Genomic DNA, 27,602 nt, shown 5'->3' with positions numbered 1-27,602 from the left:
TAAATTCCCTCATTTTTAAATTTGTATATCTTTTCTCTTTTGTTAAAAATCTTAGTTCCTAATGACATTAGCATAATTCCTTATTTGCATTATACTACAATAAATGTACAACCATTTCAAAAGCAATAAAAAGCATTACTACTAATCTATCTGAAAAGCTATTTTTACAGTTCTTTTTGTCAAAAGAACACTGTACACTGAGTTACTGTATTTTCAACTCATCTAAAACATTTTTTGAATTGTGAAGATATACCTATTACCAAAAAGTGCATAAAAGATATGCATTAACAAACACAAGTTTAAAAAATGAACAATGATGAACCATCAGCTAGGTCAAGAAAGAGACTGAGGTGGACAACCTCCCTCCAAGATCTCCCTTCCTTCTTGACTTAATTAGTATCCTGACTTTCAGATGACATTAAAAAAAGACTCAAATTGAATAACAGAAGATTAATGCTATAATGATTCAGATGAAGAATTTTAAGACAAAATAACAAACTATCTAAAATCAAACTCACATGAAGACAGAACTAAATGAAACCAAACACATTAAATGTAAATTGCCAAATACCTCAATTAAAAGGCAGCGACTGTCAGGTGAGAGAAAAAAAAACCAGACTATATGCAGCTTGCAAGAAATCCACTTTAAATATAAAGATATAAATATGTTAAAAGCAAAAGAAAATTATATACCATGCTAACATTAATCAAAAGAAAGCAGGGTGGTGATACTGTTATCTGTCAAAGTACATTTCTGGCCAGAGACCATTACTAAAGAAAAACAACTTCACTTAATTATGGAAAAAAGGGATATTTCATCAAGATGGTGTAATAGTGTTAAACATTTATGGATCTAATAACAGAACTACAAAATACACGAAGCAAAGAGTTACAGAATTGCAAAAGGAAACAGACAAATTCACATTATGCTCTGAGACTTAAATATCTTTATCTCAGCAACTGATAAAACAAGCAGAGAGAAAATCAAGATATACAAGGCTTATACAATACAATCTCCTATCCTGCACCCAAATGTGTAGAAACAATTGGATATCCATATGGAAAAATTTAAACTTTGACCCAAACTTCATATTATAAAGATTAACTTAAAATGCATCATAGACCTAAATGCAAAACTTAAAATTACAAGGCTTCTGGAACAAAACGTGGGAAAACTTTATGAACTTGATTTAGGCATAGAATACTTAGATATAACAACAAAAATACAACCCATAAAAGAGCAAATTGACAAAATGGACTGCAACAAAATCACAAAGTTTCATTTTTCAAAACCTATAGCTGTAAGAACAAAAAGAAAAAACACAAACAGGCAGAGAAGTTTGCAAAGGTCATGTCTTAGTCCATCCAGGCTGCTATAACAAAACACCATAGATTGGATGGCTGCTAAAAAATAGAAATTTATTTCTCACAGTTTTGGAGGCTGGGAAGTTCAAGTTCAATGCACCTGCAGATTCAGTGTCTGGTGAGGGTCTGTTCCTCATCTGACATCTTCCTGCTGCATCCTCACACGGTGGAAGGGACAAACGAGCTCCTTTGGCCCTCTGCTATAAGGGAACTAATCCCATTTGTGAGCAATCTGTTTTCATGTCCTAATCACCTCCTAGAAGACCCCATCTCCTAATACCATCACTCTGGGGGTTAGGATTTCAACACATGAATTTGCAGGGACATAAACATTCAGACCACAGAAGGCATATATCTGGCAAAGGATTGCTATCTATGAAACAACTGTCCCTCGGTAAACATGGGGAATTAGTTCCAGGACTCCTGGCAGATAGCAAAATCCACAGATGCTCCAGTCTCTTACATAAAATGGCATAGGAGTTGCACGTACCATACGCATAACCTCACATATATATTAAATCACCTCTTGATTACTTATACCACCCTAGCACAACGTAAATGCTATGTAAATAGTTGTTATACTGTATTGTCTAGGAAATAATGACAAGAATAAAAGACCTATTCATGTTCAGCACAGACTCCTTTTGGTCTGTGTATTTTTGATCTGCAGTTGGTTGAATCCACGAATGGGAAACACACAGACATGGAAGGCCAACTCTACATAAAGAATCTCAATAGTCAGTAATAAGAAAATGCACTAACCAACCAAAAAAAATGGAGAGATTTGAAAATTTCGCAAGAGTATATACAGGGATGGTCAAAGTTCAACACTGTTATTCATCAGATGAATATGAATTGAAACCACAAGGAGAAACTACCTGAATCTATCAGAACAAATACAATATTAAAAACTGACCATACTAAGTATTGATGAGAATAAGGAGGAACTGGAACTCTCAGACACTGCTGGTTGATTGATAATATGGTACCATAACTCTGAAAAACAGTTTTGCAGTTCTTAAAAAGGTAAATCCGGCTGGGTGCAGTGGCTCACGCCTATAATCCCAGTACTTCGGGAAGCTGTGGGCAGATCATGAGGTCAGGAGATTGAGACCATCCTGGATAACACGGTGAAACCCCATTTCTACTAAAAATACAAAAAAAAAAAAAAAAAATTTGCCGGGTGTGGTGGTGGGCGCCTGTAGTCCCAGCTACTCGGGAGGCTGAGGCAGGAGAATGGTGTGAAACCAGGAGGTGGAGCTTGCAGTGAGCCGAGATTGCGCCACTGCACTCTACCCTGGGTAACAGAGCAAGACTCTGTCTCAAAAAAAAGGTAAATTCACGCCTGCCATATGATCTACCCATTCCACTCCTAGGTGTTTACCCACGAGAAACAACAGCTGTTGTTTTGTGTAACAGTCCAACAAAAGACTTTTACACAAAAGCTCATAGCAGCTTTATTTCTAATATCCCCTAACTGGAAATAAGCCTAATGTCCATCAGCAGGCAAAAGGATAAATAAACTGAGATATAGCCACACAATGGACTACAAATCAGCAATGAAAAGAAATCAACTACTGAAGCATGGAACATGAATGAATGACTCAAAATACTTATGCTGAATGAAAGGAGCCAGTTATTTTTTTTTTAAATAGAGTACACATTATGTCTATATTTATCGAACACTCTACAAAATGCAAACATACAGTCAGAAAAGTAGGTCAGTGGTTGCCTGGGGATGGGGGAAAAGAAGGGAGAGGCACAAATGAGAAATATGGTTTATACATGGGCACAAAAAACACCCCTGGGGATGAGGAATGTGTTCACTGTCTTAAGTTGACTGTTTTACAGATGTATACATTTGTCAAATGCATCAAATCGTACAACCTAATTGTAGTCTGTTGTATGCCAATTGTTGTCAAATAAAGATGTTAAATGAAAAACAAATCTACCTGGCCCAATGTCACAAAGCTAGCAAAAGGTAAGGGTAGGACCTGAACCCAGGCAGCCTGTTTCCATGGCCAGGCTCACACCCACTGGTCTACACGTGGAGGAGAATCTAGCATGTCTCCTAAGGCCAGCTTATTCTCCAAAGCTACATCTGCTCCTCATTAAAAGGCACTTCATAGTTTTTGTACATTTCCTTAGAGGGTATTTAGAAGTCCTTTGGCCCCACAGAAATGCTTCTTCAGGGTCCGTAAGTCCTGCTGGCAGAAGCGTGCATCTCCAGTACCTGGTAGGGCTCAAGAGACCAGAAACGCTGTGATACTTTCTGTGGTTCTCACGACTGCTGTGGAGTCCCTATTTGTCTTCTGTATAGCACGCAGCCACACTTACTCTCAAAAGCAGGAAATTTGCTCCAACATAAGCAGAGCGGCTACAAATTTTTCTTTTTACTGGTGGCATACATAATTAAAATGAAGTCGTGTTATTTCCACATTTTAGGAGAAAGAAACAATTTTAAAAGAACGTTGTCTCATACCAATTTTCTCCTCAACACTTAATTAATGGGAATTTGAGAATTTTTCTTAGCAATATAGAAAATTAATTCCATCTGTGAGAAAATTGAAGCTCAAATGGAGAAGCCGTGTCTTGACAAGATTCTTCTGTGTGGAGAGAAGCCCAGTGTTTCTTGAAGCACACGATCATGCCCGATCGTCACTGGGTGTCCCTGTGTTCAACAGGTCAGGCTCCATCTCAAATGATGCATGTGGAAGGACGAGCAACGGCACAGCCTCCTGCAGCACACAGCTGCTTCTCAGTGGGGCCGACCAGGAGACCCCTGGCACCCGCAGACTGCGTGATGACTTAGGCACTCTTTATGCTGTCTTCCACCTAGGTCCTTAGGTTCAGAGATCAGGCTCTAAGTAATTTTTCTGACTTGCCAACGTAACCGGCATATATTTTAAAGGCTGGGAAGAAGAGCTGCCTCCCCTTCCCTCTCCTCTGCTGTTTATTTTCAAGCAATTACTATAGTTCAAAGCCTGCCAATTTACCTTTTATAGGCTCTTTCACACCATCATGATGGAGCACAAAAGCAACACCTGCATCCTGAGGCTCTCAGCAGCCAATATCTAGGTCCCACACACAGAGGTGTCTGTTAGGGGATGGAGGCCTGGCGGACTCAAAACCAAAACAAAATACAAAGCAAATGGGCTGAGTCCAGCTCAAACAAAGCCTCTGCTTTTGTTTTGTTCCCCTCCCCACCCCCCACATTTTGCCCTTTAAAATTCTGTGTGCAGGAGTTTCCTTCAAAGCCTAGCTAAAAAGAGCAACCAGATTTGACGGGAAATAGCTGGTTGGGAAAGGCTGCAGCCTTGGAAACATCAGAGCAACATTTATGGTGATGGAAGCGGCACTAATAATATGAAATGTGAGCAACTCAGACACAAGAAGGAAAAGGGAAACACTGAAAATGTGTCACGGAAGGTTTTTTTTTTTTTTTAAATCCTCTAGCAGAAATGTTTACACTGCAGGTGACAAAGTATGCCTGAAAGAACAGCTCTCATTTATCACACATTCAGAGAGTCCACTAGGTGCCAGGCAATGTCTGAGGCTCCTGAGGACACAGCAGTGTACAAGACTAAGTCTCCTTGCTCTTGCAGGAGCCTCCATTCTAAGCTAAGAGAGACGATAAAATTGGAGGCAGGAGTGGGTGGTGGGTGATGGGGTCCACTTTAGATACAGTGATACGGAAAAAATTTTGTTGAGATGGCATTTGAACTGAAACTTGAATAAGAGAGCAAGCCTAAGGACATTTAGAAATTGAATATAAGTGTAAAGCTGGCCAGGTGCTGTAATCCTAGCACTCTGGGAGGGAGGCCGAGGTGGGCAGGTAACTTGAGGGTCAGGAGTTCGAGACCAGCCTGGCCAACATGGTGAAACGCCGTCTCTACTAAAAATACAAAAATTCGCCAGGCGCGGTGGGGCATGCCTATAATCTCAGCTACTCGGGAGGCTGAGGCAGGAGCATCTCTTGAACCCGGGAGGCAGAGGTTGCAGTGAGCCGAGATTGTGCCACTACACTCCAGCCTGGGCGACAGAGTGAGACTCTGTATCAAAAATAAATAAATAAAAATTAACTAGGCATGGTGGTGCACACCTTTAACCTCAGCTTTTTGGGAGGCTGAGGCATGAGAATCACTTGAATCCAGGAGGCAGAGGTTGCAGTGAGCTGAGATTGCAACACTGCACTCCAGCCTGGGTGACAGAGCAAGACTCTGTTGCAAGAAAAAGACAAAAAAAAAAGTAAAGCTGTTAGTGTTAAGACAAATATTAGTGGCCAAGAAAATCAGGAGGTAACAGACTTCAAAAGGTTTTGTTGGTACATCTTCCCTATGTCACTGTTATTGTTTCATAATTAAATGGCATTCTATCTAGACATCAGGTTACCTAAGCCTTTATACTACTGAGTGGCCCATGCTTTTTTTATTTTTACTTTTTGTATAAAACCTAGAAGGAGATCACTGTTTCTTTTTCTTTTCAGGCAGGTATTGCTCTGTGGACAGTAACAAGAGGAACTTCCTGAGCTTACACACTTGGCAGCCAATTCCAGAACACTAGAGACCAGGCTCAGGAAAAGAAAATGAAAATTTGGAAATATGGCATCACTACTCACATAAACACATGGTTTCATTTAGTATGTATGGCTTGGTAAAGGGGGACTGGATTAACAAATTCTGGTAATGTAGTAAGGACAAAATAAACGTAAAAAAGAGAAGTAAATTGAGAACATCAACATGAACGCATGCTCCTTTGAGTAGAAAGTAATTTTTCTGCTTTGTCACTCAAATAGCTGGCAGACCTGACATCACCCTGCCTCTACTTCCATGCTCTTTTGGAAAACTTTCTTGGGCCTCAGATTTGGATTCTAATACTATTTTCCACTTAGTGGATAAGAGCTTCCTGGAGAAGAGCTCATTCTTGGATGGGCAACAGAATTAGAGCCTGAGTCCAGAGCTAATAAAACAAAGACAAAGAACGGACCATGGAGAAAGCTTGGGAAAGACTGTCCTGGCCAGTCTGATTACAGTCAGTTGGTACCTGATGAGCCAAGAAAGGCCAGGAGTCCATCCTCAAGTCCAAAAGAGACAAATACTAGTAAGTATTCTAGAGAAAGGTCATACTCTTTAATATGCATTAACAAACTGAAGCCCAACTACAAAACAACACAGGTTGATCCCTGTATTAGTCAATTTTCATACTACTATGAAAAAATACCTGAGCCTGAGTAATTTATAAAGAAAAAGAAGTTTAATGGACTCACAGTTCCATTGGCTGGAGAGCCTTCACAATCGTGGCAGAAGGTGAAGGATGAGCAAAGGCACATCTTACATGGTGGCAGGCAAGAGACCTTGTGCAGGGGAACTGCCCTTTATAAACCATCGGATCTCATGAGACTTATTCACTATCACAAGAACAGAACGAGAAAAACCCACCCTGATGGTTCAATTATCTCCCACCAGGTCCCTCCCACAACATATGGGGATTATGGAAACTACAATTTGAGATGAGATTTGCGTGGGGCACAGCTAAACTACATCAATCCTTTATCCAGAATTCTTGGGACCAGAAGTGTTTTGGATTCCAGATTTTTTTTGGACTGACATATTTGTACTCTGTTTACCAGTGCAGTATCTCTAGTCTGAAAATCCAAAACGCTTCAATGAGCATTTCCTTTGAGTGTCATGTCAGCACTCAAAAAGTTTCAGATATGTGCATTTTACATTTTGGATTTTTGGATTAGGGATACTCAACCTGTATAACTGTGTGTTATACATCTACTGTGGGCTGCAGTTATACAGGTTGGGTATCCCTAATACCAAAATCAGAGGGTGTATCTAGCAGGAAGATAGATTTGTACTTGTCGTACCAGAATCACTCAGATAAGGGGCTGTTAAATTAGAATCAGGGTGAATTGCAGGACTAGAGCCTTGAGGGACTAAGGAGCTGGCAGTAGGAATATTGTTAGGGACCCTTAAATGCCGCATGTGCCTGCAACCCTAGTATGAGGATGAGGCCTTGTAGGAGGCTGAATTTGATTCAAGAACCAGAAAAGTCAAATGATCTTGTACATTCCCCTAAGCTTCATACCCTGGCTTCCCTTTGAGGGTATCAACATAAACATTTCCTTATTTTCTTCCCCAATGTTACTTAAAGCAACCTGGAAAATGAGACAACGTTCTTTTAAATTGGCCAGAACTTGATTTCTGGCTCTGTCACCGGTTTTTTACTTAAACGATGACTGTCCATTTTCTCATCTGAAAGCAGAAGCAAATCATGAAACTACAGGAGATGAATTCTGTAAAGAACTCACGAGGGCCTAGATGTGCATGGCAGGAACACAGAAGTCAATAAATGTCAATTCTCTCTCCTTAGTGTAATTGAGGCAAACTGTATCACACACTAATAATCTACATGAAGAAAATAAAAACGGGGGTAGGAAGTTGGGAGTAGCTGACTTTATAATGCAGGTTCTGAATTTTCCTAGTAAAAGCCACTCAATACTCTTAGTACTGAAACCACAGTAAACCCAAGTCATCTTGTATCATGCATGCATACAGTGGCCTGAAAGGAGCATTTTTTTCCCCATCTACAGTTCTCTTCTAACCATGTTCCAAAAATTTATAAAGAATATTTTTACTTTATGGCCAGTATGTTTTCTTGTTGCCCTGTCTCAACTAAACTTAGAAAAATGAAGCAGAGGCTGTCTTCAGAAAACTTAAAATAATATAGCTCCAAGATTATAAGTATTTCAAAACAAAAACTTTTATTGACAACATTTACATTTCTTAGGAATTATCCAGAATTTAGCACCAAAATAAATTTGTTAGTTGCAAGACACATTCTATTAAAAGATCACACCACTCACGCAGTTTCTATTGGGAATGCACAAGAACAGATTAAACATGTTTATAATCCCACATAAACAGTCTGAAACACACACGTCATCTTAGTTGACAGCTTTAAAAAAATTAAGCAGAGACGAAACAAAAAAAAAATCCTTGTCTCATCTGCACGAATCCGAAGCGCATTTCCATCCTTTAAGACACAATCAATTCTTTCAAGATCCCTTCTTCCTTATTTCAAACCCTCATGTCCTTTCAAAAATAGAAAAGCCTATCTGTCACTTAAAGTCTTAGATGGGAAAACACCCCTAACAAAACAAAACAAACCCAACGTGGAAATCCATTTTCTTGCTTTTTCTTTATTCTTCTCTTTTGTTAGGTCTTCATGAATGACCATCTTTTCCCATTTGATTCTCAAGGAAAAACAGACTGCCACAGATTCTTCCAAGAACACAGGAAAGCCTAATGTTATCTGACAGGTGTTATAAAAAGTGGAAGACTGCACAATGCTTAAGCCAAGAATTGGGATGGTCCATGCATTAAGCAAGAAACCTTCTCTCAAACTGTCTCTCAAATTGTCTCTTTCCAAGATTCGGGACTCATTTTAAGAGGTGGTATCAGCTTGAAAATTTTTAGTGTACCTGATCAAAGAGAGACCAAAAAGGAGGACTTCCACATAATCTCCAAATGAATGAAAATGGGAGACAGTGTAGACAAAACCAGCTACGAAACCACATTATTTGTGGTTTCTTCCTTTATACCTTCATGGGGAAGTAAAAATTCCTACTGGGGAGTATTTTCTTTTTTTAAGAAATAATCTTTTCAATAGTGAATGCATGTAAAAATAGGACATTCAATAGGTACCACAGGATCAAGAGTGAAGAGGATGTGCCCACTCCTCCCTGTCTCTTGCCATCCAGTTTCTTTCCCTAGAGATAACTACCATTACTAGTTTATTGCTTATCCTTCGGAAATATTCCATCCATTTACAAGCACAACCATGCACTCCACATGCCCCATGGACCACTCCATCACTGGACAAAGAGAAGACAGACAAATGAATCACAGACCCCTCAGATTTGAATAAAAAAAGGTCTCGCTTTCAAACATAATTAGTTTATTTGTTAAGGAAATGTTTCATCTGCACCATAAGAGTAGTATGGTAAAAAGAAAGATCTATAAAAATAATGAAGGATCATAGGGAAAACATAATCTAAACTGAGTATTAGATATTGAGAACACATTTTAATGTTTCCAGTACTGTTTATTACCTACCACCAAAAACAATGAATTATATAACTTGGAACACTCCAGACCCCAGAATGGTCTTACCTTTCAGAAATTAAGGTGACCTGTCAGAAGTTATATAAGACATGGGGGGCATGTCATGTGCAAAGCCTAGTCAAGAAGGAATCTTGCTTTCAAAAAGATTTAAGTCTCTTACAGGAGGAAAAAACCCACATACTTAACTACTAAACTACAGGTAGTATTCACACCAATAAACATTGAGTGAGAAACTTACATACAGTGCATACAAGGCATATAATGTCTGACACCTAGGAAGTAAGTGATAGCCACTGTTATTACAAAATTAGTACTAATGAAAGTAGAGGCCCTAAAGAAAGATGATAAAAGGAGCCTAGAGTTGATGGGCAGTAGGGAAACCTTCCAAGAAAAGATCTCTGAGGAAGCGATATTTAACCTGAGACCTGAAGAATAACTGGGCTTTCAATAGGTAAAGATGTGAATAAAGAACATTCCAGACAGAGAAGGCGGCACACATGGATGTGAGGTGGAAAGCAGGTTGTATCTCTGCTGGGATGTAAACCGGCCTTGTCTGTGTCCATTCCCAGCAGCTCTGTCTGAAGACTATTGCCAGCTCAGCTCCCACGTGGCCCACCATCACCATCCTTCTGCCCTAGAGGATACTTACTGCTATGTGGGAATACTCAGGGCAAGGACAGGGTGATGGAAAAACTCCCCTTATCTGGCACAATAAAGACCCAAGGTTTTTTTGTTTGTTTGTTTTTGTTTTTAAATGAGACAGAGTCTCACTCTGTTGCCCAGGCTGGAGTACAGTGGCACAATCTTGGCTCACTACACTCTCCACCTCCCAGGTTCAAGCGATTCTCCAGCCTCAGCCTCCAGAGTACCTGGGATTACAGATGTGCACCACCATATCCAGCTAATTTTTGTATTTTTAGTAGAGATGGGGTTTCACCATGTTGGCCAGTCTGGTTTCAAACTCCTAACCTCAAGTGATCTGCCGGCCTTGGCCTCCCAAAGTGCTGGGATTACAGGTGTGTGAGACACCACACCCAGCCAAAAACTGGATTTTTAAGAAATGTGGTCTTTTATTACACCTTTAACGGGGTATCAAAAACAGTGCTGAGAATACAGCAGACACAGCCCTATGTCTCACAACAGAAGATACATGTGGAGCCTGGACATAAGAAAGGCAATTTGAATACCATTTTCCCATGACATTCCAAAGAGCTCAAGTTTGAAAAACTAATAAGAAGAAAAATAAAAAACAAGGACTATGTTAGTTCATTCTTGCATTGCTATAAAGAAATACCTGAGGTTGGGCAATTTTTAAAGAAAAGAAGTTTAATTGGCTTGTGGTTCTGCAGGCTGTACAGGAAGCATAGTGCTGGCATCTGCTTGCTTCTAGGGAGGCCTCGGGAAGTTTACAAACATGGTAGAAGATGAAGGGGGTGCAGGCATGTCACGTGGCAGAAGCAGGAGCAAGAGGAAAGGGAAGGGGAGGGAGGGAGGTGGCACACAGTTTTAAACAACTGGATCTTGTGTGAACTCAGAGAGAGAGCTCACTATCACCAAGAGGATGGCAAAAGCCATTCATGAGGGATCTCCCCCATGACCCAAACACCTCCCACTAGGTCTCACCTTCAACATGAGATTTGGGTGGGGACAAATATCCAAACTATGTCAGGAAAAAAACAAAACAACAAAACAAAACAAAGAGCTCAACTTTAGCACCTTGTTCCCAAGGGAAAGGGCTGAGCTCAGTAACTCTTAATTTTGGATGACAATTGTAATAAAATCCAGAAGAAAATGGAGATACTGCTTTAAAACAAATGCTATAGGCTTAACATTGGAAATCAATGCTTCCTATCTTGTGTCTATTTAGCAGTCTTAGCCTTATAGTTACACCAAACACAACATGCTGTGGGAGAAAAACAGAGAAAAGGTTTACCTAAGACAGCAACTATCACCCTGCTGACTATTTGCATGAAATTATGAGTAAGTTCTTAGATATTGGTTGTAAATATAATGCACAACTGACAAAAAGCACCGTCTTAAATGATCCTTTACATGCCACTTTCTCTACCCTATTAAGATGCTCGTTGTTTCTTTGATTTATCTGATAATAAATTTTTGATGACTGGTAAGTCTCATAAAATTGCTCTGGTGCTGACTACACTGATTAATAAGTCTGAAGAATCGAAACTGTCAGGAATTCATGTGTAAGAATAAGTTACTGCCAAACATCTATTAGATATTCCATAAAATATGGAATAAAAAGGTTGATCTGGTAATTTTATCTTGGATCCATTTTCCTGTAACAATTTGTATTCAGGGTCATCATTGTCTTCTATTGCCTTAAAAGAATCGATAAAGTAAATCCAGATGGGAGGCAAATTTAAGAATTAAATTGAATTAAAAAATAATTAATAGATGTCAATAATAAAATATGTTTCCTAGAAAAACAAAGAACTAAGGATTAGAAATCATTGCTAGGACGACCCTCAGAGATGATCTAGTTTGAAACCTGAGCTTTGCAGATGGGGAAGCTGAGGTGGGTGGGATGAGGTCATCTGCCATGAGAAAACTGGCACTAGAAGCCACCTCTAAGATGAGCAATCTAAGAACACTCCTATGTATATGCCATATATATATATATGCTGTCTGTATGTTTTTTAAAAATGTTATTTTTAAAAAAAGTTCATATTTATAATAAAAATCAATCCATTTCTACCTGAAGTCTTTTTCCTTCAACAAGTCCAAATTTATAATAAAAATCAATCCATTTCTACCTGAAGTCTTTTTCCTTTAACAAGTCCTATATGCCTTATTTCCCCTTCTTTTTCCTTAGTGTTTCACAGAAGAGTCACTGTGTCTTTACAGCATGGTGCATGCTATGAAAACAAGCACTCCATCTTTGATACCTCTCTCCGCATGCTGAGAAAGCAAGCCAGCTTTAATTACACGAGAAGAGAACTCTGTGTCTCTTGACACTATCCACTAATCCATAGATCTCCTGGGACAAAGTAGGAAAAATGAGACAAAAATCATGAGGGCTCCAGATGTGGTGACCAGAGTCCCAAGATGGGACAGCAAATCTCTGACTCCACACGCTATGAGGCAAAACCCTCAGAGGCGTTCAAACCAGAGCGACTCCATCTTGAGTGAGGGCTAGGAAAATGAGGCTGGGACTTGCTGGGCTGCACTCCCAGAAAGGTAGGCATTCCTAGCCTCTAGATGCTTACAGTTATGGGAACAGACTGATAATGTTGACTAAACAGACCCAGACTTGGGAGTGTCCTGATATCCTGATATCTGGAGAACAAAGGCATTCCTAGTTTTGCTTTAAAGATAATATTGATTCTTGCAAAATATAGTAATTAAGAAAATTAATCCTCTATCACAAACCCTAGTAGCAGAGCACATCTCCCCATGGTCTTTTAAAATCATTCATACACACACACACACAAACACACACACACGTTACCTAGGGTGGACACACGTCCCTCCTACTTTCGGGAACGCCCTACTGTCCATGGAGTAGCTGTTCTTTTACCAGTTTACCTTCTTAATAAACTTACTTTCACTTTGCACTGCAGACTCACCCTGGATCTTTCTTGTGCAAAATCCAAGAACCTTCTCTTGGGGTCTGGATCGGGACCCCTTTCCTGTAACAAAACTTCAACAGCCATCAGACAGGACCACACAGGTCCCAGGTTCCACACATACTGGAGGGGGTCCCATCACATGACACAGACACAAAGACCCTCCACACCACACATGCCCTCCTTAGATTCTAGTGAAGGAAATAGTGGGGGCTGGTACTCTGTGGAACCCTCCCTTCATGAATTCTCTACCAAATAGCACAAAGAGGAGGTTTGTTAGGTACCTTTCATTCCTAATGCATCTTCAAATTCGAAGCAACTTTCGTTTTAATAGGGTCCATTCTTAAAAGATTAAAAACAACACAGATCCCTCTGCCATTCCTTACAATGAAACAGTGGTAAATGTGCATTTTTGGAGAATAACATGATGTTGAAACCCAAGTCTTAAGGGTGGGATGGGGGTGTGTGTGTGTGTGTGTGTGTGTGTGTGTGTGTGTGTGTGTGTGTGTGTGGTATGGGCATGGGTCAAGACTTAGCCATTTAAACGCATTGGCTCATAAACAGAATATGCCTCCCTGTGAAGGTGTAGAGGCTACAGATGAAGAGAGGAAAAAGAAGGAATATATTCATAAAGAACTGAATGCCATTTCTGGGCATCTGAGTAACAATAAATATTTCATTCTACTGTGTTTGTATATTATTTCATATGTGTTTATAAGGCTCACGGTATTAAAAAATAGCCCAGAAAATACTGTTTTCCACTATGATGGTTAATTTGTAAATCATCTCATTGGGAAAACAAACAATTCTATCGCCTTTGACACGCACATACTTTTAACTGATGGTGTTTATATCGAGATTGTGTAAATTATCATTGAAGTTTCGGTTATTTTATACGGCAAATTTACCAAATATTTTTTTGTTGAAGTCCTAACCCCCAGTACCTCAGAATATGGTGTCAACAATGAGAGTACCCTTTTGTACTCTGTAAAATATTTGAAGAGATTTATTCTGAGGCAAATATGAGTGACCGTGGTCCTGACACAGCCCCCAGGAGGTCCTGAGAACATGTGCCCAAGGTGGTTGGGGTGCAGCTTGGTTTCACGATTTCAGGGAGGCATGAGACATCAATTAAATACATTTGAGAAATACACTGGCTTGGTCCAAAGGCAGTTCAACGATTCAACTTCAATTCAATTGCTCGACTTCGAACAATTCAAAGCCGGGTCTTCCAGGACCGGTTGACAATTGGTTGAGTTTGTCTAAGACGTGGGATTAATAGAAAGGAAATGCTCAGGTTAAGAGAAAAGATTGTGGAGACCAAGATTCTTGAAGTCTCATAGTGGCTGTCCTTAGAGACAACAGATGACAAATGTTCCCTATTCAGACCTATAAGGGGTGCTAGACACTCAGTTCATCTCCTCAGGATTGGGAGGGCGGTGAAAGAAAAAGATCTAGCTATGTTAGTAGAGATTCTTTACAGATGCACGTTTTCCCCCACAAAGGATGGCTTTGCAGGGCCATTACAAAATATGGCAAAGAAACATGTTTTGGGGTGAAATATTTTTATTTTCTTCTTTGTCACGTAATGTTATGCCAGAGTCAGATTGGAAAGTAAGTCAGGATATATAGGGTTAAATAAAACCCATCTGATGGGAATTTATGGTTTGTAGAGCATGACTCCCCAAACCCCTAGATAGGAATTTGGGCAAGATTAAAAAAAAAAAAAAAATCAGAGTTTAGTCCTCAATGGTCATATTTGGAGACAGGTTTTTACAGAGATAATCAAGATAAAATGCAGTCATTAGGGTGGGCCCTCACCCTGGATGACTGATGTCCTTGCGAAATGGGGAGCTTTGGACACAGAGACAGAGATACGTAGAGAGAAGATGATGTGAAGAAGCATATGGGTAAAAGGGTCATCTCAAGCCAAGGAGAGAGGCCTTAGACAAACCCTTCCCTAACTGCCCTCAGAAAAAACCAACCCTGCTGACACCTTGATCTGGCACTTCTGGCCTCTAGAACGTGAGACAATGAATTTCTGCTTTTAAACCATGCCATTTGTGGTACTTTGTTATGGTAGCCCAAGCAAACGAATACAAACAGTAAAGACGAAATCAGCTGTCACCAGGAAAAGAAAAAGAAACACCCAAAAGCCACTGTACTTATTCATTAACCTGCCATAAAAAATAACCAAAACTTCAATAATCTAATTTCCAAATAAACACTACCTAATTGGATACAGAATATAAGGTATGTGCATTCTGACAATGACAGAATTGCATATGTTCCAAATGAGATTATTTAGACCGGGTGTGGTGGCTCATGCTTGTAATCCCAGTACTTTGGGAGGCCGAGGTGATCGGATCACCTGAGGTCAGGGGTTTGGGACCAGTCTGGCCAACATAGTGAAACCCCATCTCTACTAAAAACACAAAAAAATTAGCTGGGCATGGTAGTGTGTGCCTGTAATCCCAGGTACTTGGGAGGCTGAGGCAAGAGAATCACTTGAACCTGGCAGGCAAAGGTTGCAGTTAGCCGAGATCACACCACTGCACTCCAGCCTGGGCAACAGAGCCGGACTCCGTCTCAAAACCAAACAAAACCAAATGAGATTATTTAAAAATGAACTGTTACAGGAAAGCAGTCCTGATACAGACCCCAAGAGAGAGTTCTTGGATCTCACCCAAGAAAGAAATCAGGGCGAGTCTACAGAGTAAACTAAAAGGAAGTTTATTAGGAAAGTAAAGGAATAAAAGAATGGCTACTCCATAGACAGAACAGCCCCAAGGGCTGCTGGTTGCCCATTTTTATGGTTATTTCTTGAGGATATGCTAAACAAGGGGTGGATTATTCATGCCTCTCCTTTGTAGACCATATAGGGTAACTTCCTGACATTGCCATGGCATTTACAAGCTGTCATGGCACTGATGGGAGGGTAGCAGTGAGGACGACCAGAGGTTACTCTCATCGCCATCTCGGTTTTAGTGGATTTGGCTGGTGTCTTTACTGCAACCTGTTTTATCAGCAAGGTCTTTATGAACTGTATTTTGTGCTGACTTCCTATCTCACCCTGTGACTTAGAATGCTTTAACAGTCTGGGAATGCAGCCCAGCAGGTCTCAGCCTCATTTTACCCAGCTCCCATTCAAGATGGAGTTGCTCTGGTTCATGAGTATCAGAGAGAACTATTAGAGTGGATAATATTTTCTTCTTGACTACATTTTTTAAAAATCAAGTCTTATAAACAAATAATATAATATGCAAACACAGTAGAAGAAAATATGGCAAGTTATTTCCTTAATGCTTGATGAATACATTGAGGCATGGATAAATGCCTGTGAACATAACTCACATTTAAGTTTTTTATCTGATAAAGTTGATTGAAACTCCTTTCATAGCATTTTGCATTTTAATCTAAAATAAATGACAACACAGAAGAACCCTTCAGTGCCAAAAATTAAAAATTTAAAAAACCCCACAAAACCTCCAACAATGCCTGGCCAGAATAAGACACCAAAGCTCAATAAAAACCCAGCATGTAAAAAAACAAGATATTACTGTGTAGAGATTAGAAACCACAGTTTTGTTTGATTGTAAAAGCGCCACTTTTAAATTTATCTCTCAAATAAAAACAGCAAATGCAGGCAATAATTCATCTTAGCTGAATAGAAAGCATCAAGCATTGAACTTTTCAGATTCCTGGGAGTTCATAATCAATATGTAGAGTTGACCAATTTCACTTCATTGAGGTCAATATCCAATAGTTCAATATGATTATATCAAATGAATAGCATCCAAAAAGAGTTCAGAATAGCTCCTCTTGAAGCGAATGTAACCTGACACACTTTGGGATTTTTGGAGTATGGATGGACTCTAGCTGATATTTATTTTCCTTCTGTCAAGTGAGACAAATTATCTATATTCTATTTACCTGAAATTGATACTGTAATGTATCATGCTCCATATTAGGAGCTGTATAAGCCATGTCAAATGCAGGGTTGATCGTCAACAATCGAGTGAGGGGGATGGAGAAGGGAACAGGGGAAAGAGGGGACTGGAATAGGAGGAGAGAGATACACACAGAGAGACTGAGATAGTTTTACTCTTTAAAGTCCTATGGAAAAGTCTTTTGTAGTGCAGGGTTCAGGATAAATCTCTCTTCTCCCTTTGATGTTGCAGCTGCAGTTTTTTGCTCCTACGCCCCCTCTAATAGCTATCCACAACTCTTCAAAGGTAAGTACACCAGTCATTGAATAAAATGCAAATTGCATTGAGTAAAAAAGGCAAGGAGCATAGAGTTTTTTCTCATTGGTCAAACCTGGGCCTACCAGGTCCCAGTCAGAGCTCCTAGGCAAGCACAGAGTGCTGGAGGACTGACCACATTAGAGGACCAGCGGAAAGTAGTGCAGAAAGCAACGTGGATATGGGAGGGTACATTTTCCAAGTCTTTATTTGCATCTACTGCACATCACAGTGAAAAACATTCCAGAATAGGACTCATATAAAATGGAGTCTTACTAGATGCCTTCAGGAATACAGCTAGTCTCCCGAAGCTGGTTTTTGCACCTTAGTAGAGTTTCACCTTTTACTTTCATAGGATTAGTGGATGGAAGTTCCCAACTTAACTCACAGAATCCAAGTGTCTTGGAAATATCAAATGGGAACAAGCACCTTCTATTTAAAAAACTGAACCATTTTGCATGAGCTATAAAATTATAGAAAAGTAAAGCCTCAAAAGCCTGTGAAATCATATATTGAATAAATTGTGAAAGTGCCAAAAAGGGAAAAATACCAGTTACCTGTGAAGTATATATGAATAACAGTGTTAACCAAGTTACAAGGCAGAAAAAAAAAAAATCCTTTTAAATGCAAAATACACTAAGAAATCTATCAAAACACTTAGAAGAGAGTAAGAACTGTTATGTATTCTTCCTTACATTGTCTGTATTCCTCCTGTCATATTAAAGAGAGAGGTAACAATTTAGCAGGGTAATTAATGCCTCATGACCACATATAGGAATAGTTGGGCAATTAAACCAAAATTCAAACTATTATTATTATTATTTTGAGACAGGGTCTCACTCTGTCACTGAGGCTGGATGGAGTGCAGCGGTGTGATCTCACATCATTACAACCTTGACCTCCCGGGCTCGAGAGATCCTCCTACCTCAGCCTCCCAAGTAGCTTAGACTACAGGCATGTGCCACCATGCCCAGCTAATTTTTTTCATTTTCTATACAGATAAAGTCTCACTATGTTGCCCAGGCTGGTCTTGAACTCCCTGAGCTCAAGCAATCCTCCTGCCTCACCTTCTCAAAAGGCTGGAATTACAGGCATGAGCCACTGCACCCAGCCTTCAAAAGTTAATATTACAAACTGGCTTACTTTTATTCAGTAGGATAAACATTCTGGAGCTCTTTGTGTTTTAAAATGTGATGACTAATTTTGATGACTTTGTGTTTTAAAATGTGATGACTAATTTTGATGACTAATTTTGTCATTGAAGTTAACATGAAATAAGAGATATGGCCGGGCGCGGTGGCTCAAGCCTGTAATCCCAGCACTTTGGGAGGCCGAGACGGGCGGATCACGAGGTCAGGAGATCGAGACCATCCTGGCTAACACGGTGAAACCCCGTCTCTACTAAAAATACAAAAACTAGCCGGGCGAGGTGGCGGGCGCCTGTAGTCCCAGCTACTCCGGAGGCTGAGGCAGGAGAATGGCGGAAACCCGGGAGGCGGAGCTTGCAGTGAGCTGAGATCCGGCCACTGCACTCCAGTCCGGGCGACAGAGCGAGACTCTGCCTCAAAAAAAAAAAAAAAAAAAAAGAAATAAGAGATGTGACACAATACCACCCCAAATATAACATATTATATGGGTTTCCCTTTTCTCTAATACTCTTTAGCAATACTGGTTAAATGCAACATATTTTCTTGCAAATAGGTCCAGAGATGCCAAACCTTTGAGTCATATATTAAGGATAAAATGTGATAATGCATTTTCAACTTCAAAAAAGAAAAAATAGGCCGGGCGCACTGGCTCACGCCTGCAATCCCAGCACTTTGGGAGGCCGAGGTGGGCGGATCACAAGGTCAGGAGATCGAGACCATCCTTGCCAACACGGTGAAACCCTGTCTCTACTTAAAAAAAATACAAAAAATTAGCTAGGTGTGGTGGCGGGCGCCTGTAGTCCCAGCTACAGGAGAATGGTGTGAACCCAGGAGGCAGAGCTTGCAGTGAGCCGAGATCGCACCACTGCACTCCAGCCTGGGCAACAGAGTGAGACTCTGTCTCAGAAAAAAAAGGAAAAATAATATAAATATGTAGCATTTACAAAGAAAATATATATCACTAGGAAGAGAATACACAGTCAACTTTTAAAAAGCAAAAACAATCTTTTTTTTTTTTTTTTTTTTTTTGAGGCGGAGTCTCGCTCTGTCGCCCAGGCTGGAGTGCAGTGGCCGGATCTCAGCTCACTGCAAGCTCCGCCTCCCGGGTTTACGCCATTCTCCTGCCTCAGCCTCCCGAGTAGCTGGGACTACAGGCGCCCGCCACCTCGTCCGGCTAGTTTTTGTATTTTTAGTAGAGACGGGGTTTCACCGTGATAGCCAGGATGGTCTCGATCTCCTGACCTCGTGATCCGCCCGTCTCGGCCTCCCAAAGTGCTGGGATTACAGGCTTGAGCCATCGCGCCCGGCCGCAAAAACAATCTTTATGCTAAAAGCCAGGTGCGGTGGTGCATGCCTGTAATCTCAGCGCTTTGGGAGGCTGAGGCAGGAAAATCTCTTGAGGCCAGGGGTTTGAGAGTAGCCTGGGCAACATAGCAAGACCCCATCTCCACAAAAAAATAAAATAAAAAACTAGCCAGGTGTTGTGGTGTGTGCCTGTAGTCCCAGGTACTAGGAAAGCTGAGGCAATGGGATTGCCTGAGTCCTGGAGCTCAAGGCTGCAGTGAGCTATCAGGGCGCCACTGCACTGCAGCCTAGGTGACAAAGTGATACTGTGTCGCTAAGGGGGAAAAAAAAAGCTTTAAAGAAAAACAGTTCTTCATCTTTATGTCTACTACACAGAAATATTGTTTTTCTGTGGCTTAATTTGAGCTATTTTCAGATACAGCAATGAAAAAGAAGAGTCTACATTGTTCTACATACTGATTGTCACTATGCTCAATTTACTAACCACTAGAAAGATCCTGGAAATTTAACCCTCTCCTCCATCTTTGTGAAGATATTTATAAAACCATCTGCTAGCTTTGTGCACCCATTTACACTTCATCAGATGTTTATTAAGTTTTTCTTAGAGATAATTTCCTACAGTGAAGGGCTATTTTAAAATGAATGGGCTCACCTATTAGGTTTGAAATGCCCTAGCTTTTTGGTGAACCGGTTATATCCGTGAAGTTATTTAAAGAATTTCTAGGCCACTGACTCAGCAGTCATTAGAGGATATAGTAGTTGTTTAATAAAGCCCATTTATGTCCCTTATAGCTTGTAACAGGTTTACACAGAGTGCAGAAGAAAAATAAAACATTACTTAGCTTTAATTTCACAAGTAAAACCATGTGAAAAACAACAACCAACAGCCAAAAGAATGCTTCCTTATAAATCAAACAGTATGGTTTATTTGGCTAGATTTCTAATAAAGAGGAATTCTCAGCTTTTATCTCATGGTTTCCCACCATTCACCAAAGACTGCTTTATTAAAATGTTTCTGTTAACTAATATGAATAATAGTATGGCTGGATTTCATTTAAGGTTAAAAAAATGGAACACACAAAAAACAAATGAGCAGGGAACTTCCCTGGAGAGAGAAAAGAAAGGTGAAAAAGACAAGGCAGAAATGACGAGGAAGCATCTTTTGAGTGATGCCATGCTGGAAATGAGGCTTTAGGACTGCCATGCTTGGCAAATTGCAGTTTTCATGATGACGCCTGTTTGCCAAATACCTCTTTCAACAGATGCATTTTCAGCATAACATTTGTCAAACCTCTTCTTTTGTTAACTTGTTGACAAGAGTTAACCTGTCAGCTTTTAAAATGGCTTGCAGTTGCTATCCGCGTTCCTTGATGGAAATGTGGAAAGTGTGAGTTACCCCCTTTCACAAAGAATCTTGTCAAGGGTGCTAACTTCAACCTGACTGCCCCTCCTAGGGGGGAAAAAAATCTACCTTCTGGAAACTTAACAAGTGGTGAGTATTCCATCATAATTCTGCTTCACAGAAATAAAAGAGGTCAAAGAGACAACCACCATCAAATAAAGAGTTAACAGGTGATTGTATATTTCAGCAACAGTTTAAAAACACAATGATGTGCGTAGGATGGTGAGCTTCAACCACCCAACTAAGTATGTCATTTTATGTTAACCAGCAACTCAGTGACACCAGCCAATAGGTTCCCCTGTGGAACGCACGAAAGATGAACAGAGAGCAGCTTCCACCTGAGACATGAGGAAGGGGCTGTGATTAATGCCCCAAAATGTCACTTCCAAAGAGCCATCTCCGAAGTACTATACCTCAACATCCTACCAGCCACACTCCTCCTGCTTAACGGAACAAGTTCCCGTCTTCATGAAGCTAAGTTATCTCCAAGTATTTTAATTCTGCTGACATACGAATTCATTGTTTTGTTTCAAGCATCCATGTCTCCCCTTGGAGTCCATTAGAGCCTATAAATTAGATCATCCATCTTCTCTGCCCTAAACTCAGAAGAACTTGAGGATGTGCCCCGAGGAAGGTCACTGTGAACGTTGACCACAGACATGAATGAAAAGAAAACATTACAGTAAGTTTTTTCATTCTTTATTCCTCTCATTTAGGTAATGGGTTAACTGGTTAGGAAAAAGGGGTTGGGGTGGGGGAAGGAGGAGGAGGTTCACAGGCATTTTAAGTGCCAAAACCAAAAGTATGCTTTCAATGGTAGTTTAAGATAGACAGACAAATACACATCCCCAACACACAGACACTGATAAATATATAAGGATTGCTTTTAATAAAGGGGAATGAGGCTTAAACAACAGAGACAAAGAAGTGAAAAGTAGGAACTATAAGTTTTAGAATAGAAGATCAAAAACACGGCAATGATTGTGAGATTTGCTTTTTTAAAAAAACTATGAGTATCATGAATAAAGTGCCTTCCCCCGAAGGCTGCCACATATAAAACATTTTTTAAAAGTAGCCAAGCACATGCTAATTTGCATAATATTTTTCAGATAGGATATTAAAAATTCCCTAATTATGAAATGGCTGCTTCAAACAAAGAGTTGAGTTGGGTTCTAATTATAGGAGGATATACTAATACAGTACAGATCTATTCATATAAAGGACCCTTAATTTTGAAAATCAATGTGTGTTAATCTGGTGAAACACAGCAGTGGCATTTTTGTACAGTTATTATTATTATTATTATTATTATTTTTTTTTTTGAGACGGAGTCTTGCTCTGTCGCCCAGGCTGGAGTGCAGTGGCCGGATCTCAGCTCACTGCAAGCTCTGCCTCCCGGGTTTACGCCATTCTCCTGCCTCAGCCTCCTGAGTAGCTGGGACTACAGGCGCCCGCCACCTCGCCCGGCTAGTTTTTGTATTTTTAGTAGAGACGGGGTTTCACCGTGTTAGCCAGGATGGTCTCGAACTCCTGACCTCGTGATCCACCCGTCTCGGCCTCCCAAAGTGCTGGGATTACAGGCTTGAGCCACCGCGCCCGGCCATTATTATTTTTTTAATGACTAAAAGTTTGACTTATTGTCTTGCTGGCTAACAGTCCATATTTTGGGCTAGTATGTTTGACAAAGGGATGACAACAGCTACTACAGAATGAGAGAAGGCCAAAAAACTCAAATACACAAAGTAACCAACCCTCTTCTCCGTCCCAAGGAGGAGAGAACTCACAGCAGGCCCCTGCCCTAGCAGAGCTCATGTCCCTTGTGACCTCCCAGCAGAGGATCATGTAGGTGCCCCTAAAAGCAGCCATTATGGAACCAACTGGTCCCAGTGGAAAGGGGGCAATGGCTCTCCTATGCTTACTGCAGCTTCTGCTTCTTTTTTTTGAAACACAGTTTCACTATGTCACCCAGGCTGGAGTGCAGTGGCGCCATCTCAACTCACTGCAACCTCCACTTCCTGGGTTCAAGTGATTCTCCTGCCTCAGCCTCCCTAGCAGCTGGGATTACGGGCACCCACCACTACACTTGGCTAATTTTTGTATTTTGAGTAGAAATGGGGTTTCACCATGTTGGCAAGGCTGGTCTTGAACTCCTGACCTCAACTGATTCACCCACCTCATGGTGAATCTCCCCATGATTCACCCCAAAGTGCTGGGATCATAGGCATGAGCCACTGCACCCAGCCTACCGAAGCTTTTGAATGTTGACTTAGCCACATAAAAAATAATCCAAGTCTCCATGAGGAAATGAAACAGCAAAAGTTAGCAGACACATTGCTTAGACTATGCCAACCCCCCAAAATAGGATGTTAATAACAGACATAAAAACAGATATACCAATTATGTTATAATACCTCTCATTTATCCAGAATCCTAACCACGTTCAAATAAATTAAAATAGTCTGTAACAGTGCAGAATGGTGATTAATTGCTTAAGAATTACTTTGAAGTAATACAAAATTCATAAACTCACAATTTAATCTTTTAAAATTAAAAGCACTTTCATATGCAATGTATTCTCATCCTCTGTAAATTATAAACTCATCTATTGAAAATTAAAAATTGTTAACCAGAATAATAGAGAATTTCCTCTAATTCCAGATGGCTAGGAGTTTGCTCATGTATTTTTCTGTATACTATCATATACAGAATAACTTTTTTCAAGATACCGTACAAACCAAGCTCTAAATAGCTTCCCATTTACTAAGAAAAAATTAGAGCCCTCTAAAACTCATGATAGGAATGATTAACAATTTAAAAGGAACAAGATAAACAATCATCTGCTAATTTGTGACTATATTTTCACTCTTTTTTTTTTTGAGACGGAGTCTTGCTCTGTCCCCCAGGCTGGAGTGCAGTGGCCGGATCTCAGCTCACCGCAAGCTCCGCCTCCCGGGTTCACGCCATTCTCCTGCCTCAGCCTCCCGAGTAGCTGGGACTACAGGCGCCCGCTACCTCGGCTAGTTTTTGTATTTTTTTAGTAGAGACGGGGTTTCACCGTGTTAGCCAGGATGGTCTCGATCTCCTGACCTCATGATCCGCCCGTCTCGGCCTCCCAAAGCGCTGGGATTACAGGCTTGAGCACCGCGCCCGGCCTACATTTTCATAATTAACTAATTTCCAAGGGTGAGCTATATTCACATATTTTTTAAAAAGATTGAATCTGTAATAACTGTACATATCTATATGGCTTATGAAACAACACACATCCTATACCTATCTCACATTTTATCCTTAAGGTAAGTCTTTAGACTTATACTGTAAGTGTCACAGTATTGTCTAAAATAATCTAAACCATGCTTTACATTGCTTTTATATAGGAGGATATGGCATCATTTTGGCAATTTTAGTATATTTCGTTTTAAGGCGATTGTTCATTTTTCTTTTCTTTTTTTGGGGATGGAATCTCGCTCTGTCACCCAGGCTGGAGTGCAGTGGTACAATCTCAGCTCACTGCAACCTCTGCCTCCCTGGCTCAAGCAACTCTTGTGCCTTAGCATCCTGAGTAGCTAGGATTACAGGCGCCCCTCCGCCATGCCCAGTTAATTTTTGTATTTTTAGTTTCACCATGTTGGCCAGGCTGACCTCGAACTCCTGACCTCAGGTGATCCACCCGCTTTGGCTTCCCAGAGTGTTGGGGTTGCAGGCGTGAGCCACCATGCTCAGGCAGGCCATTATTCTTTACAGCTTGTCTTCTCTGTTTCTGTCTGCTGGAAACATGGCCACAGCAAGCACTAAATGTCTCACCAGGAGCATGGCGCTCAGGCTGCAAGACTACAGGAATGCACCAATCATTTCTGGGCTGAGGCTCTGCCCTGCCAATCAATCCTGACCCACTGGCCTGGCACAGATTCACAGGGTTTTATTGAGTATGGGACATATTTCTGATACCAAGAAAAAAAAAAAGAAATGAAACTCTTAACTAAATGTGACCTTTAGCAATCTTCTATCTTTCTTCCAATAGTTGGGACATTCCCAAAGGTTGGTGCCAGGCTGGACATGGTGGCTCATGACTGTAATCTCAGCACTTTGGAAGACCAAAGCAGTAGGACTGCTTGATACCAGGAGTTTGAGACCAGCCTGGGCAACATAGGGAGGCTCCGTCTCTGCAAAAAATAAAAAATTAGCTGGGCGTGGTGGTATGTGCCTGTAGTTCCAGCTACTTGGAAGGCTGAGGTGGAAGGATTGCCCGAGCCCAAGTGCTTGAGGCTGCAGTGAGCTGTGACTGTGCCACTGCGTTCCAGTCTAGCAATACAGTGGGACTCTGTCTCTTAAAAAAATAAATTAATTAATTAAAAATAAATTTTAGAAGTTGATGCCAGACACAAAAACAGATTACATTTAACTATGGATGTTTTTGTCTTTTTTGTAGATGCTTAAAATTCTACTAGATCTCAGCATTTGGGATCAGGCAAACATTGTGATAAATGACAGTTTGTTTTGCAGCTGGGGACTGGGATGAGGTAGGAAAATAATGATGGTAGATATAACAACAGAAGCACGTGGAAGTGGCAGAATTCCTTTCAGCCTTGACACATGGAAGAAGAAAGAAGCAGGAATGGTGAGGTTTTTGGGCCAGTTTTGCACAAACTCCTTTCACCTGGAGTGAGGACTTGAGGTATTTTGGTGCTGTGACTTTAAGCTGGCAGATTCCGCTTCCTCTCCTGCCTTTTCCTTTTCTCTAAGAGATTATCATCTCACTAGAGTAAAAGCTTCTCTGTAATAGAATGACGCATTGCTAGTACTCTCTACTGATTTTATAAATGAACTGCTTAACAATTTTGTTCAGAACACTTGTAATTCTTTGCATTCACAGAAGAAAAAAATATGTTCTCATCTGAATGGTGAATTTCCTTAGTGCCATGAACATTCAACTAATTTAATACCTCAAAAATTCTCTAAAGAAAATCGGTAAAAATCCCCTTGAAAATGTCAATAAAAACAATTTACAAGTAGAGACAATGACCACATGCTGTTTTTTCTTGGTTTTGTTTTTTTCTTCTGAGAAAGGGTCTTGCTCTCTCACCCAGGCTCGAGTGCAGGGCATGACCACGGCTCAGTGCAACCTCAATCTTCTGGGCTCAAGTGATCCTTCAGAACAGCTACAATGACAAGTATGCACTATCATGCCTGGATAATTTCTTTTTCTTTTGTAGAGATGGGGTCTTGCTATGTTGCCCAGGCTGGTCTCAAACTCCTGGGCTCAAGCAACCCTTCAGTCTCGACTTCCCCAAATGCTAGGATTACAGGTGTGAGCCATACCACACCTGGCCAACATGCAGTTTTTAATAGAACATTTAAAAATGCTAAGTGTTAACTGCCACCAATAGGATACTGTCACGTATATTTTTAAAGACATAATTATAAATACTATAAAATCACAGTTTACTATTTCAGAAAATCAGAGTCTACTTACTATTTGTATGTCTCAGAACGGATATACTCAAACACATGGGACACACCAAGCTGGAACTGGTCTGCAATGGGGGTCACCCAGGGATTGTTCTCTGCTTTGAATACCTGCTTCTGACCAGTTAAATCCAAGTTTCCTGGAGGAAAAAAAAAAAAAAAAAAAAACTGAAGGTCACTTCATCCAATACGGAGCAGGTCTAAGAAGTCCTTCTCAGTAAATACAGCCCAAGTACCCTAAATCAAACCCTAAGTACCTCTCGGATCATTTGATGTCTTTTAAATTTCTTAACCTGAGTCATCACAGGTACACAGTCATGACAGTACCTTGGCCCAAGAAATTAAGAACAAAGGAAGGAAGAAAGAAGACAGATGGAAAAGGGAAGCAGAGCGCAGGGAAGGAGATATTTTCTGCGGAGACAAAAATGACCTGTTCAAGATTAAGACAAGTGATAATATGAAAACCACTTGAAATTCTATCTTGACAATGTCAGTATGCATCACGCCTTGTCCTGGCTGATCTGGACCCAATCTGATCAACACCACTTTTTTCATCAATCAAGAGAGCGCATGAATGGAGAAAGACAGGAATGTTATCCAAGTCAAATTGTTGTCACTCAAGTATAAGAGCATAAGCACATCTCAAAATCAGCCCTAAATGAATCTCATTAACATGGCAGTGTTAAAGACTAATGACCATTTAAAATCATTCCTCATTTCATTCTCCAGCAATCCGTAGGTCAGATACTAATATTACTTTGTAGGTAAAGAAATGGAAACTTAAGGAAATTAACTAACATGCCCAAGATGAAAAAGCCAGCGTGAAGACTTCAAGCTGATGCTCAATCTCATACTCCTTCTTTTTTATTTTTATTTTTTGAGATGGAGTCTCATTCTGTTGCCCAGGCTGGAGTGCAGTGGCGCAATCTCGGCTCACCGCAAGCTCCGCCTCC

The 27,602-nt window shown here is 40.5% G+C and overlaps 1 protein-coding gene across 2 annotated transcripts in view; it reads right to left on the bottom strand.

Annotated features, from left to right (window-relative positions):
• Nucleotides 1-27,602, bottom strand: part of RSU1 (Ras suppressor protein 1) — a 240,048-nt gene that overhangs the window by 89,965 nt on the left and 122,481 nt on the right. For both annotated transcript variants that reach the window (XM_011963895.1, XM_011963896.1), the window contains one exon: nucleotides 26,657-26,789. In XM_011963895.1, coding sequence (XP_011819285.1) covers nucleotides 26,657-26,789 — 133 coding nt within the window. The remainder of the gene's footprint in view (nucleotides 1-26,656; nucleotides 26,790-27,602) is intronic.

Source organism: Colobus angolensis, unplaced genomic scaffold (genome assembly GCF_000951035.1).
Source record: "Colobus angolensis palliatus isolate OR3802 unplaced genomic scaffold, Cang.pa_1.0 Scaffold63, whole genome shotgun sequence".
In the NCBI taxonomy this organism is placed as follows: domain Eukaryota; kingdom Metazoa; phylum Chordata; class Mammalia; order Primates; family Cercopithecidae; genus Colobus; species Colobus angolensis.
This window is presented reverse-complemented; position numbering and strand designations above follow the sequence as displayed.